General features: G+C 46.6%; 1 protein-coding gene across 3 annotated transcripts in view; it reads left to right on the top strand.

Moving 5' to 3' along the window:
- TEX2 (testis expressed 2) overlaps nucleotides 1-13,042 on the top strand; it is a 122,738-nt gene that overhangs the window by 82,310 nt on the left and 27,386 nt on the right. For all 3 annotated transcript variants that reach the window (XM_066234337.1, XM_066234335.1, XM_066234336.1), the window contains exons 6-7: nucleotides 1,198-1,344; nucleotides 6,078-6,177. In XM_066234337.1, coding sequence (XP_066090434.1) covers nucleotides 1,198-1,344; nucleotides 6,078-6,177 — 247 coding nt within the window. The remainder of the gene's footprint in view (nucleotides 1-1,197; nucleotides 1,345-6,077; nucleotides 6,178-13,042) is intronic.

The following is a 13,042-nucleotide window of genomic DNA, read 5'->3' as shown; positions in this document are numbered from 1 at the left end:
GAAGTAAAAGTGTGACAATTCACCGACTTTCGCATTTCTAGTTCTTTTGGTCTTTGCTTTCCAAGGCTAATTGCTTCTATAAAGTTTTAGTCTCATTAGAGACCTCAGCACAGGGAAATGTCTGTCACAGCAGGAGCCAGTCACACCTCCTTGTTCCTTCCTACAGGACCAAGCAGGTGGAGATCAGGTTCTGCCGGTAAACGATGGGTCTCAGGCAAGACGCTGCACACTTCCGAGTCTGCTTTCTCATCCCCCAAATAGACGTAGAAGTTCTGTCTTTCTGGGGTATTGTGAGGCAGAAATGGGAACCTAAGGAGTCTTCTCACAGGGCCTTGCTTGGTATCATTGGACAGCAACAGTGACAACAGCGATGGCCACCAGGCATCACCTGCTCTGACCTTCTAACCTCACCACAGCTTCATGGCTGTCACTGCTGCCTCTCTCCTCTTCTTCACCCTCACCACAGGAGAACTAGCCTTGGAAATCAGAGACAAACCTACATTTGCTCTTCTACCTTCCACACTGGCTCTAACAGATGTTCTAGGTAGATTGTATCACTTGGAGGTGAAGTTCAAGTGAGAAGGGCTACAGGAGTTTCCCCAAATTACTGAGAGTATCTCACTCTACTCCAGGGCTGGGGTTCTTACTACATCAGTGAGACAGATTCTAAATATCTTGATATCCACTTAAATTAGTATGTCTGGGTGTAGCACCCAGGTACTAGTATTTTTAAAAGCACTTCCCTGCCCTTTGCCCAAGAGAATTATGAGTCACAGAATCAGGTTGAGTGTAAGAATCATGAGCACTGGAAAACTGTAGGGCTGCCTGGTGGGGACGAGCATGACAGCCACTCACCCAGGGAGCCTCAGCTGAAAGAAAGGCAGACATTAATCGGTACCAAGCTCATTTGGAGCAGGGTAATTTGGCTGAGCTAATTGTATGAAATATTAACTGATTCATAGGAAGATTGGTAGAAAAAGAAAATAGACGAAGAGGAATTTTTATTTGTAATGGTGGCTTTTTGTTCTTTTTCCCTTCACTGACATAATGTGGGGCTTGTAATTTAGAGGGAAGAAATTCAACTCACGTGGTCACCCATCTCTGTTGGGAAGGACCTTCAATGACTTTATAAAAATAAACACCTGTCTTGTTCTCCAGTTGCTTTCTAGCTAATTTTGGTCTCTTTTCTATTACCAGTTGCCAGAGGCTCCACCCTTTGAGGAGGAAGAACAGGAAGCTTGGGTGAATGCCTTGCTTGGAAGAATGTTTTGGGACTTCCTAGGAGAGAAATACTGGTCTGATCTGGTGTCTAAGAAAATCCAAATGAAACTCAGCAAAATAAAGGTATTGTTTTCACCCGAAAGGCTTTTAATTCTTTATATTTCTCACTTTCTGGAAGTTTTGTACCATTATATTCTCAGTGAAAAATACCTCCCTTTAAAGCATATAACATACGAGAGTAGTGAATTCTTGTCAAACAATATATCTGGGTTGTGACCTTGATTGACCATATGACTAACTGCATCTGAGGACTTAGTGGCCATTCCTGTTTACTTATATCCTGTGTTGCCTTCCTTGTTGTCCATTCTAGGGGATAATCCAGAACTTGGTTTGGGAACATATGAACTTGTGTAGCTCCCATTTGTCACGTAGGCTTCTGTTATCTTTAAGTTAATATCTGTGGAGCACACCCGGCCTCACAGCCTTAGCCACACAGTCTGTGCTGAGGAAAGTGCCTGACTGCTGAAGCCCTCTTTCCCAAGTGCTGCTCTCCCTCCATCCTGGGTAAGCCAGCACTGTGCTCTGAATGTGGCTGGCTTTGACCTGTACTTCGGGCCAGATGGTATTTTATTTTGAGCTCTCTCTTTGCTGAAGAAACAGTTGGGTACTGATTTAGACCCACTTGGAAGTGAGTTTAAACTGCATAAGTAGTCCTCATGGTTGCCACCGACGGACTCATTTAGTATCTCCTCTGGCAACCAAGAGACTTTATTTAGGTTACTTAGAAGTAAGTTTGTGACCCAACAAGGACTCAGCCAAGGAGGAGTCCCTTTGACCCCCAGATCTTCACTGAGAGGTGGCATAGTCAGCAGCTTGTCAGTGGATTTTGGGGGTCGTAGATACCTTTGAGAAGCAGAAATGGATGGATCCTTTCCCCAGAGAAAGCACAGTGACAGAATTTTGCCCACAGTTTCAGAGGGTTCAAGGACTCCATGTTAGGAGACATGAGCTAAGTACAATTGTGGTAGAAGGAGAATATGCCCATGGAAGAGCTTTGCTCTGATTTTTGGGTGACCAGCAAGCTCTGTCTTTCTTCCTGAGCCCCCAATGTAGAGGAGAGGCTGCCTTCTAGGCTGGCAGAGGGAATTTCAGGGCAGAATTCGGGGCAGGCATTTGGGAGGCCTCTGTTGCCAACGGTCAGCCTGTTTGTGTTCTTCAGGTGGCTTGAGGATTGAACCCAGCCTGCTACCAAGGCCCGTGGGGGAAGCTGGCAGCGGCAGTGACCCTCCCGTGTTTGGAGATAAGAGGCCTGCAGCCCTCTGGGAGCTGACTCAGCCTTTCCGGGTCAAGGCACATGGCAGGGCTGGCGTTTCCCTTTCCCCAGAGACTGTCATGGCTCTTCCCCGGGCAGGCAGGTTTTGGGTCCTGGCAGTGTGCGACAGAAAGCAGGCATGCCTGAACTCCAGGTGGGACACTGCTCTCCCCATGACACACATTCCAAAACAAACGGAGATGGTGGTGTCCATCTGAGAGAGAAGGTGGTGTCCCAGGCTTCTCTCTGTAGTCATGGTCCCCGAGCCTCTGCCCCACTGGTGGAAAGTGGGGTTCCCTCTTCCTAGAGGAAGTAGAGAGAAAGTCTCTCATTGTCATTTCTCCCTTTGCTTGTCACGTGGGCTTTTGCAGTTCGCAAACTGACCCTCCCTTTCGATTTTTGAAGTCAGAGTGCTGGAAGGTTAGGAGAAAAGGGGCCTAGATCCAGCAGCACCTGCTGTTCTAAGGCAGAGGTAGGACTCGCTCCACCCTGGGCTTGGTGCCCCCACTCTGATCCCAGCTGCTCCCCATGAAGTGCCCCCTAGACTGGCGGGGGCCCAGGCAGTGCAATAAACAGAAAGGCAGCAGGATATTATCCAGATTCTGAACCTGCCACCACCCTTGCCAAAGGAACTCTTTAATATTGTCACTAATATTCAGATATCCCTGGAAGAGCTATTGCTTAACATAATGAGTGTTGTTTAATGGCCAGTTAAGAGCCAGAATGGCTGGAGGAGCTGAGCTGTCCCATGTGACAAGGATCGCCTGTCTCCTGCTATTCCTTGAAGGCCTGACATTTGGACAACTCTTTATTGGCCTTGCCCTGCAGTCTTAAATTGTCACTTCACACATGATAATGACTCATTTTGAAAGAGCAGCCCAGTGTGTATATGGTGAATGGTGGGTTTAAAACAAGCCAAGTTTCTGCCTCAAGAAGAAATATCCGCATGGCCTTGGCCTGGGCCAGCTGCTCTGACACCGCTGTGGGGCTCTCAGTCGTTGGGGCGCTGTGGCTGGGGTCAGCAAGTGCCACTGTCTCTGCATATAGCTACTAACATTCCACCCACCAGTCTGAGAATGTCCCGTACACCTGACCGTCCAGTCCTCGTTGGGTTGCTCAGGAGGCTAAAGGACATTCAGTGAGTTCCCGTCACACTGTGCTGCCCTTTGGGTGGGCAGAAGAGAGGTTCTGGTTGAAAAGAGCAGGGAGAGTGGCCTTTCCATTCCTTGCCTCCCCTGCAGGGTACAAAGGAGGCTCTCCGGGGCCTGGTCCTTAGAGTTCTGATTCAGATCAGGCATCTAAACAAGGAGAGGGTGGAGGGTGGCTGAGAAGTGTTCTAGAACCTTAGAGTTGGATACTCCGGTGAGTACACAGGTAACCACACCCTTCTGGTGAATCCCATCCCTGTCCTGCTGGCTGCTAGTGAGAGCCCACTGCAGCCTGCTGAGTCTTTCTCAGTCCCCAGTTCCTCCAGTAACCTCTTTCATCTTAGGTCCTTGAGGACTGCAGGGTGCAGGATGGGATGGGGTGGGAGGCTGGACAGGCTACAAGGAGGGACAAGCATGTTCCTGTCTCTGTCTTTGCTCTGCTGCTCAGTATTAGAGCCCTGTTTCCATAGAAACGTGTCCTGTATCTGCCACACTGGGTATTAGAATGGCAATAATAGACAAAAAGGATAGGGGGAGGCCAAGGGTGCAAGATTTGGGCTACATCCTTGGCCAAGTAGCATTTTGTAGGCTGATTGGGAGGCCAGTGACCATATAACATTGATGCTTTTGGAAAAAGCTTTTCCAAACACAGTGACCACCAGTTTAGAGATGTACACTTGAATGCTGGCTCTAGTCATGTTTTGTTCATTCACAGACTTCGTAATAACTCTTTAAGTTAGCCCCTCCCCTCTGTAGGAAATCAGAGAGAAAGTGCTCTGACTGGTGCATCTGAAAAGTGTGTAAGTTTTTCTGCAAAGAGGCAGCTAAAAAGGTCCAGTCAAAATAGGCATTAAAGCCATGCCTGACTAAGTGCTACATCATTTAATGGGAAATGTTTAATATAACTTTAATTTAAAAAAATTACTCTAAATTTTACAAGATTATTCTAATGTTAAAATGGAGAAATACTTATGAGAATTAGAAAATTCTGGGGGGAAAAAAGAGGGACTTAACCAGATTATAAAATGTATTATAAAGCTATAGTAATAGAAGAGGCTTGATACTCGGAGAACACAGGGTGCCCGGTATAGTCTCCAATTTAAAGGTGGCATTAATAAGGAAAGTATTGCTAGTCTAATAAATAGGTTAAGATACCTGACTAATTATTGGGGAAAAAAATTAAAGTGTATCCCTAATTTATATCTTACACAAAAATTAGTAGTGGATTAAAGATTTAAAAAAACCCCATACAATGTGCATAAATCTAGGTGGAGGAAACTTATATACATATACATATAGATGAATGAAGTCTGTAGTCTTGGGGCAAAGTTGGAATTCCTAAGCTTGATACCGATACTTCGATGTTATTTTCTCTTAATAAGTTCCCAATGATAGCTGTATTAGTTGAGGTCCCACTCAAATGGAGAGGCCTAAGAGGAGAGTTTAAGAAAGGGGAGATTTATAGAAAATGTGATTCTCTGTAGAGAAAACAAAAGGGATAGTGCAGGACCCCAGGGCTGGCAGCAGTGGGGAGTGGTTACCACTCCTTGAGAGGGGCAAATGTAAGGGGGCAGTTACAGGAACTTGGGTAGCATAGTTGGGGTGGGCTGCCTGTCTGACAAGAGCTGTGGCCTTTAATAGTCAGAGGGGACACAGGTGGGACAGTACTCTTTTCTGTACCTTACCTGCCCCCCACTCCCTTGCCCACAGTTGCTTCCTATTGGCTAAGTCCAACCAGAAGTCAGAGGGCAAGCAAGCAAGCTAGCTTCTCAATGGATTTGCCCAGGCCAGCCCCTGGGGATAGGAAGGGGCTCGCAGCCAGGGGCAAATGGAAGGGGCAAGAGATGTGATTTCTTTTTTCAAGGAATTTAGCAAATGTTGTGAGTTTGCCCATCAGAAATATTGTAGCGATTTCTTAACTCCCAAATGGTAGTCCAAGAACAGTCCATTTTCCCACACTTCAGCCAACGCTGGGTATTATTAACCTGCCCAACACTGCCGGCTCCTTCTCCACTGTCAGGCCTCTGCCAAACAGCACTCCTCAGAGGTACCTTCCCTGGCCTCCTTAGCCAGAAAATAACCCACCCCACCGCGCCTCAGACTCCCACTCTCCTGTTTCCTGCCTTATTTTCTCTGTAATATTAATCACTCTCTGAAGTTATTTGTATACTTATCTGTTTCTGCCTCTCTGAGATAAGCCCCATGAGAGCAAGGACTTACCTGACTCATCCTGTTTTATCTTTAGTATAATGCCTAGAATATGATACGTGTTCAATAGATTTGGGTTAAATAAATATGTCCCCGAAACTTTGACCATCATTCCTACTGAGAATATGTTGAATTTTAACATTTACCAGAGTACTAATGTCTCATTCCTGTTTACTTCTCTTCTCCAGCTCCCCTACTTTATGAATGAGCTAACTCTGACGGAACTTGACATGGGGGTAGCTGTGCCAAAAATCCTCCAGGCCTTCAAGCCTTATGTTGATCATCAAGGTAACTCTTAATTGACTTTAGAGAGGAATGACCACTTCTCTGAGTGTGAAATGTCTCTATCACTGCAGATTGAATACCAAGGCTTTATCTTTGGAGGGAGTTGGGTCCTTTTTATTTTTATTTATTTATTTATTTAATTTTTTTTTTTTTTCCTGAAGCTGGAAACGGGGAGAGACAGTCAGACAGACTCCCGCATGCGCCCGACCAGGATCCACCCGGCACGCCCACCAGGGAGCGATGCTCTGCCCACCAGGGGGCGATGCTCTGCCCTCCGGGGCGTCGCTCTGTTGCGACCAGAGCCACTGTAGTGCCTGGGGCAGAGGCCAAGGAGCCATCCCCAGCGCCTGGGCCATCTTTGCTCCAATGGAGCCTGGGCTGTGGGAGGGGAAGAGAGAGACAGAGAGGAAGGAGAGGGGGAGGGGTGGAGAAGGGCGCTTCTCCTGTGTGCCCTGGCCGGGAATCGAACCCGGGACTTCTGCACGCCAGGCCAACGCTCTACCACTGAGCCAAATGACCAGGGCCTCCTTTTTAAATCATGTATTTCATGTTGGTTGTCTTCGTTCTTAACAGTCACAGCCTCAAACCAATGGGGAATAGATCAGGACTTCCTCTCTCAGATCCTTCAAAAGTCCTCCTCCAGCTCAAAGATGCTCATGTGCTGGGAGGCCTGAGCTTTTGTGTGATTTAGAAACAGTCCCCACCCTAGATGGCTGCAGGGTGAGAGGCAGTGGGCAGGATTTCCGCCTCCCTCTCCTTTCGTGGGCCTCACGTGTGCCATCTGCCCATCCCTGAACGCATTCCAGGAGCTGCCTCTGCCCGTATGTATCCACGTCTTTACCTCGCCCCAGCTTCTAGGTTACACTTTCTTTCATTTTCATGTTTTACATCTTCATGTTCCTTACCACTCCCGGTAGGTGCTTAGTAGGTGTTGGATAAAGGAAGACATGTCAGGCAATATTTTGAAAGTAAGGCTCTCTATTAGAGCAAGGTTCTCAGATTTGATTTTTAAGACTACTATTGACATTATTTATACCTACTCTTTTGGGTTGGGGAAGAAAGAGTTGATTAGAATGCATAGAGAGTTTAAATAAATGTAAAGATTTATGTCTGTTTTGTGGCACGTAACTTTCAAAGGACCTTGATAAAAAATTTATTACATGGGAGTTTGGTGAAAAGAAGAATGTGCCAGGTAGGCAGGAGGAAAATCTCCCAGTCGGGGTAGCAGCTGATTTCCCCCCTCTAATACTCCGTTCAAGTGGACCTCTTTCCACCCAGCCGGGATTTATACTCTTCCTCAAAAGGATCAGGAACAAGGTAGGGTAGTAAAGAATTACAACTTTTTTTTTTTGGACAGAGTCAGAGAGAGGGACAGATAGGGACAGATAGGAAGGGAGAGAGAAGCATCAGTTCTTCATTGCGACACCTTAGTTGTTCAATGATTGCTTTCTCGTATCTGCCTTGACAAGGGGAGCGAGGGGGGTACTACAGCAGAGTGAGTGACCCCTTGATCAAGCCAGCGACCTTGGGCTCAAGCCAGTGTGACCTTTGGGCTTCAGCCAGCAACCATGGGGTCACATGTCTATGATCCCACGCTCAAGCTGATGAGCCCACCCTCAAGCTGGCAACCTCAGGGTTTCGAACCTGGTTCCTCTGCCTCCCAGTCTGTCGCTCTAGCCGCTGCACCACCGCCTGGTCAGGAAGTAATGCCAACTTTTTAAGAGAATGATATTTGTTTTGGAAAATTTAGAAACTCTAACATCTACTTGTGTCTCTGTATGGCTATAACAGATGGCTCTTGAACCATATTTAGTGAAATAATTTTCTATGTTATATACATTTGATATAAATACAAAGGGATTGTTTTTCTGGTGCTACAATTAGCAGTCCTCTTTAGCAATGTTTCAGCTGACAGTGAGCCCATATTTTCATGTTTTGAGCATCCCATTGATTTCAGAAGAGGGAGACCAGAGTATTATTTGCAAATGCACTCCACCTAATATAGCACATTGAGATCGCCTATAACCAGTTAATTATGTCTACACTTTAATAAATCTGAGTGCTCCCAGGTTTGATTAATTTCTGGTTTACTAAGAGTAAAACTGGATAAGATTCTTTGCAAATGATTTAGCTAGCGTTTTCTTAACCACATGTGAAATTTTAGAAGATACATTATCTTAGTCCTGGCTGGTTAACTCAGTCGGTTACACCAAGGTTGCTGGTTTGGTCCCTGGGCGGGGCGCATACTGGAAGCAACCATTGAATGCACAACTAAGTGGAACAGCAAATGAATGCATCTCTCTCTCTTTCACCGCCTGTCCGTCCCCCCCTTCCCCTTCCTCTCTCTGTCTCTCTAAAATCAATATAAATTTTTTTTTTTTTTTTTTTTTTTTTGCATTTTTCTGAAGCTGGAAACAGGGAGAGACAGTCTGACAGACTCCCGCATGCGCCCGACCGGGATCCACCCGGCACGCCCACCAGGGGGCGACGCTCTGCCCACCAGGGGGCGATGTTCTGCCCATCCTGGGCATCGCCATGTTGCGACCAGAGCCACTCTAGCGCCTGAGGCAGAGGCCACAGAGCCATCCCCAGCGCCCGGGCCATCTTTGCTCCAATGGAGCCTTGGCTGCAGGAGGGGAGAGAGAGACAGAGAGGAAAGCGCGGCGGAGGGGTGGAGAAGCAAATGGGCGCTTCTCCTGTGTGCCCTGGCCGGGAATCGAACCCGGGTCCTCCGCACGCTAGGCCGACGCTCTACCGCTGAGCCAACCGGCCAGGGCTCAATAAATTTTTTAAAAAGTTAAAAGAATAAAGAAAAGTTGCATCATCTGTTAAGTGTGTCGCTAGGATCTCCACTCCATTGTAAGCATACAGGCACTGCCCGCCTTCCTGCGGCCTCTGGCAGGCTCTGGGTTGCCCTTTGCTCTTTGCCTCTTTAGGAATTGACTTGCATGTAACAAGCTGGTAAATGATCAGCTAACATAAACCTTCTGAAAGTCAGGCTTAAATAAAGTAAATAATGCGTGTGCATGCTCTATTTTCTAATGCATTAGCAGTCTCTTATCTCAGGACCAAATTTGTCCTTTGTTGAATTAGTAGAAATTTCCAGTGGGAGGGGAACAGTGCCACAGCTGGGCTTTGCTGCATTTCAGAAGTGTCCCTGTGGTTTTCAATTCTGCAGCTGCCCAGGACAGCTTTGTCAGGCTCTGAGTGAACTTGACTGTCGTCTAAGTCTCTAGTCTTTACCTGTCCCTTGGAAGAGACTGTCGCCTGTCGCCTTTCTGTCTCATAGCACTCATACACTAATTATTAAAATTCTGTGGCACAACAACAAAAGGTTTTGCTGATCTGACAAATAAAATTGGTATAATTTTTGTTTGTTTGTTTTTTGTTTGTTTTTTCATTTTTTCTGAAGCTGGAAACAGGGAGAGACAGTCAGACAGACTCCTGCATGCGCCCGACCGGGATCCACCCGGCACGCCCACCATGGGGCGACGCTCTGCCCACCAGGGGGCGATGCTCTGCCCATCCTGGGGGTCTCCATGTTGCGACCAGAGCCACTCTAGCACCTGAGGCAGAGGCCACAGAGCCATCCCCAGCGCCCGGGCCATCTTTGCTCCAATGGAGCCTTGGCTGCGCTCCGGGAGGGGAAGAGAGAGACAGAGAGGAAAGCGCGGCGGAGGGGTGGAGAAGCAAATGGGCGCTTCTCCTGTGTGCCCTGGCCAGGAATCGAACCCGGGTCCTCCGCACGCTAGGCCGACGCTCTACCGCTGAGCCAACCAGCCAAGGCCTAAAATTGGTATAATTTTGATTCATTTACACCAGATAACTATTGTGTTGGCTGTTGTCATTTTATTTATTTGACCATCTATGGGAAAAGAAGTCAGTGCCCCTGACTAAAATTGCATGTTTTAAAGATCCTTACAGCACACTGGTTGAAAATTCTTACGCCAGAAATGAAAGCTTTTCGGTTTTTAATCCATGTGAGGCTTATTTAACTCCTTTCAGGGCAAGTTTTAGAGCTCTGCTTGCTTATATAACAAGGGAGGGAAGGAATGATAAAGACATAAACCCTGTGGGTTTGAAAAGTTCGGTCAAATTATGTTTTTCTAAGTCTGCAAAGGATACAAGTGATAGTAAAACAGAAATGAACGTGACAGAAGTACATGTTTTGGATTCTGCTGCTCTAAGGGAAACTCTCAGGGAAATTAAAATCAGGGGTGTCTTACTAAAACTGACTCGTTAGAGCGGAGCTCACTCCCCAGGAAGAGGCACCTCCCAGGGGTCCCCCCACACATACTTTTTTTTAATGCTTCCTAACCTGTGCTTGTTTGTGGGAGGCACATGGCTCGGTGGGCCCTGCGGTCCAGAGCTGGCTGCATCGCTCCATCCCCCAGATGCTCTACTTGAGGCAACACCGAGTGGTGGCTGTGAGCGCCAGCTCTGGGGTCAGACTGCTGGGTTCATAGTTGACCCATCTATCTTACAGCTCAAAACTAGCAGATCCTACCAGGATAAACGGAAAGAAAAATGCCACTGTCAGCTTTTGTGGCCTCCAAAGGAGCAAAGTCTGTAGTTCCTCTGAATGAAATCATATTTTGGCCATCGTGGCCTTTCTGGGTTCTGGGACACAGCCAATTTCCAGTGAAGTTAATAAGGTTAAGTAACCACCTTCCCCAGGGTGTCTTCACTCCCTACCAAGGGAAGGTGACTGGAAACCAGGTTTGTCCCTCCTGCCTTATCTCTGCCCCTCCCTCTCCACATACACCTTTAACCGTGGAGTGTGTGGGGGTCTGCTCTCTTGCATTCAGGCTATGCAGTGGGGTCCAGAGTCCTGTCTCTGTAACTCCCCCAACCTGACCTCCCCTTCCCACCTGAGCTGCTGTCTCCAGAGCCAGCAATTGGAGTCCACCAGGCCAGCCTTTTCAGCTAAGCTTTCCTCCTGGTTTTATGAACTCTGTTAGGGTAGGTAATGTTTGCTCCTTCACTTATTCAACAAATATTCATTGTAGAGAAAACTGGAATGTTTAAGTAAGAAGGAATACATTATTCGTCATCCCACCATTCAGAGACAGAGAGGCAGGGTTACCTTTTTGGTACATTTGGTATATTTCTGGTATAGTCCCTCCTAATGTTCTTTCTCTTGGGGTTAAAATGAATTTGGAATCCAACACTTACAGAATTGGGAAGATGAGTATATAGACTTGAAAGGGCAGTCAGAGGTGACCTAGCTAACCCTGCTGTGTTTTACATGTGTAAGCTGACGCCCAAATGGGCATGACTCACCTGAGAGCTGGCCTTCTGTCTTCTTCCACAGCTTCTGGTCCAGAGGCTCACAGGAAAAAGGGCTTGAGCCAGGCCTTCATGTTGGGGCCCTGCTCCTTCCTTGTCCAGCAGTGAGACTTCGGGAAGTTACTAGCTACTTGGTCTCAGTTTTCTCATCTGGAAAGTGCTGGTGTCAGTAGTGTCTCCCTCATGTGGTTGTGGAGGAGATAAAATGTTACATGTAAAGTGCTCAGAGACGACATGTGGCATAGAATGAACCATCAGTGTTTCTACTGCTGCTGTCGCAAAGCTTTGTTGTTACTGAAAAGGTTTTCAACCTTTTTATAGTTGGGGACCTGTGACCAAGCTGACTGGAAATGAAAACACACAATGAATAAAAGTTTGTCTTAACCGTGCATAACAGTGCAACATGGTACAAGCTGGTGCTTAATTTCCAAACTCCACATGTACGATTCATTGAATAGTACATAAGTTTGTCCAAATGCTTTTTGTCTATTGCACATGATTTGTAAATGCTCTGCATGGTGCAAAAGGTTCTTTGGACGAGCCTACAAGCTTCAAAGATATCTAAGACCACCTCAGTAGTATTTTCATCGATGATATAGGCTGGTAAGTGGCAATCACCCTGAGCATAAGCGAATTCAGCTAAGATCATTGGGTCTGTAATCTTCATACAACATCAAAAGTGGTTAACTCTTTTGCAGACCAGCATGAAATTTCTGGCAGACCAGCAATTTAAAAACACTGCCCTATAGTGCCTGTTTCCTTTATCCAGTGCTGGGACTGAAGTTACTTTGCCAACTGAGTGTTTCAGAAACTGGAACCAGAGTCAGGCTGTAACCTACCCATTCCTCTTGCCACACTCATGTCAACAGTAGACATTAGGAGAGCAGCTGTCCATGGCTGAGCACCGTGACGGGGCCAGACCATGGGACTCGGCACTGACAGGAATAGTGTGCACACTCTGTCTCTGCTAGATGGTGTTTTGGAAAGAAAAAGGATTCTGCGTAAAGGAAGAAAAAAGACCCTTTTGTGGAACTTGCTAGGGGTGGGAGAGAGGAGACTGATTTGCGATTATGTCCACCTTGAAAGGTGGAGCTGTTTCCAAGAACAGTTACAGGTAGACAAAACTAAAAATGGTGTCTATCCTGAAAGACACAGCCAAACACAAGGAATTCTGGTTTTCTGTGGTATCTGTTTGCCAGGAATAAAACAATCACTTGTGAGTTCTTCTAAGAGCCGGATAACTCAAACATCTGCTCTTGGTAATATATTATTAATGCTCCACTTTAAGAAGTTTTGTTCCTTGGATGCCAAATGTTGACTTTCAGAGTGAAAAGCAACCACTAATAGTGAAAGGTAGAGGGAAGGGAGGGGAGGATACCATGAGGTCCAAGCTCAGGTGAGCAAGGCTTTAGGTTCTCTCAACTCCTGAGCCACAATGCCCTGTTACACGTGTTCCATTGAGACTGATTCCTTTAATGATTCTAGTAGTAATAAAACAGTGAACTGCTGAGTGAAGTTACTAGTTGGATATGGCCTGATAGAACTATTCCTGAGGTTATGGGGTCTGATAAATAGAATA

Source organism: Saccopteryx bilineata, chromosome 6 (genome assembly GCF_036850765.1).
Source record: "Saccopteryx bilineata isolate mSacBil1 chromosome 6, mSacBil1_pri_phased_curated, whole genome shotgun sequence".
Taxonomy (NCBI): Eukaryota; Metazoa; Chordata; class Mammalia; order Chiroptera; family Emballonuridae; genus Saccopteryx; species Saccopteryx bilineata.
Note: the sequence above shows the minus strand (reverse complement) of the source record. Positions and strands in the feature narration are given on the sequence as shown.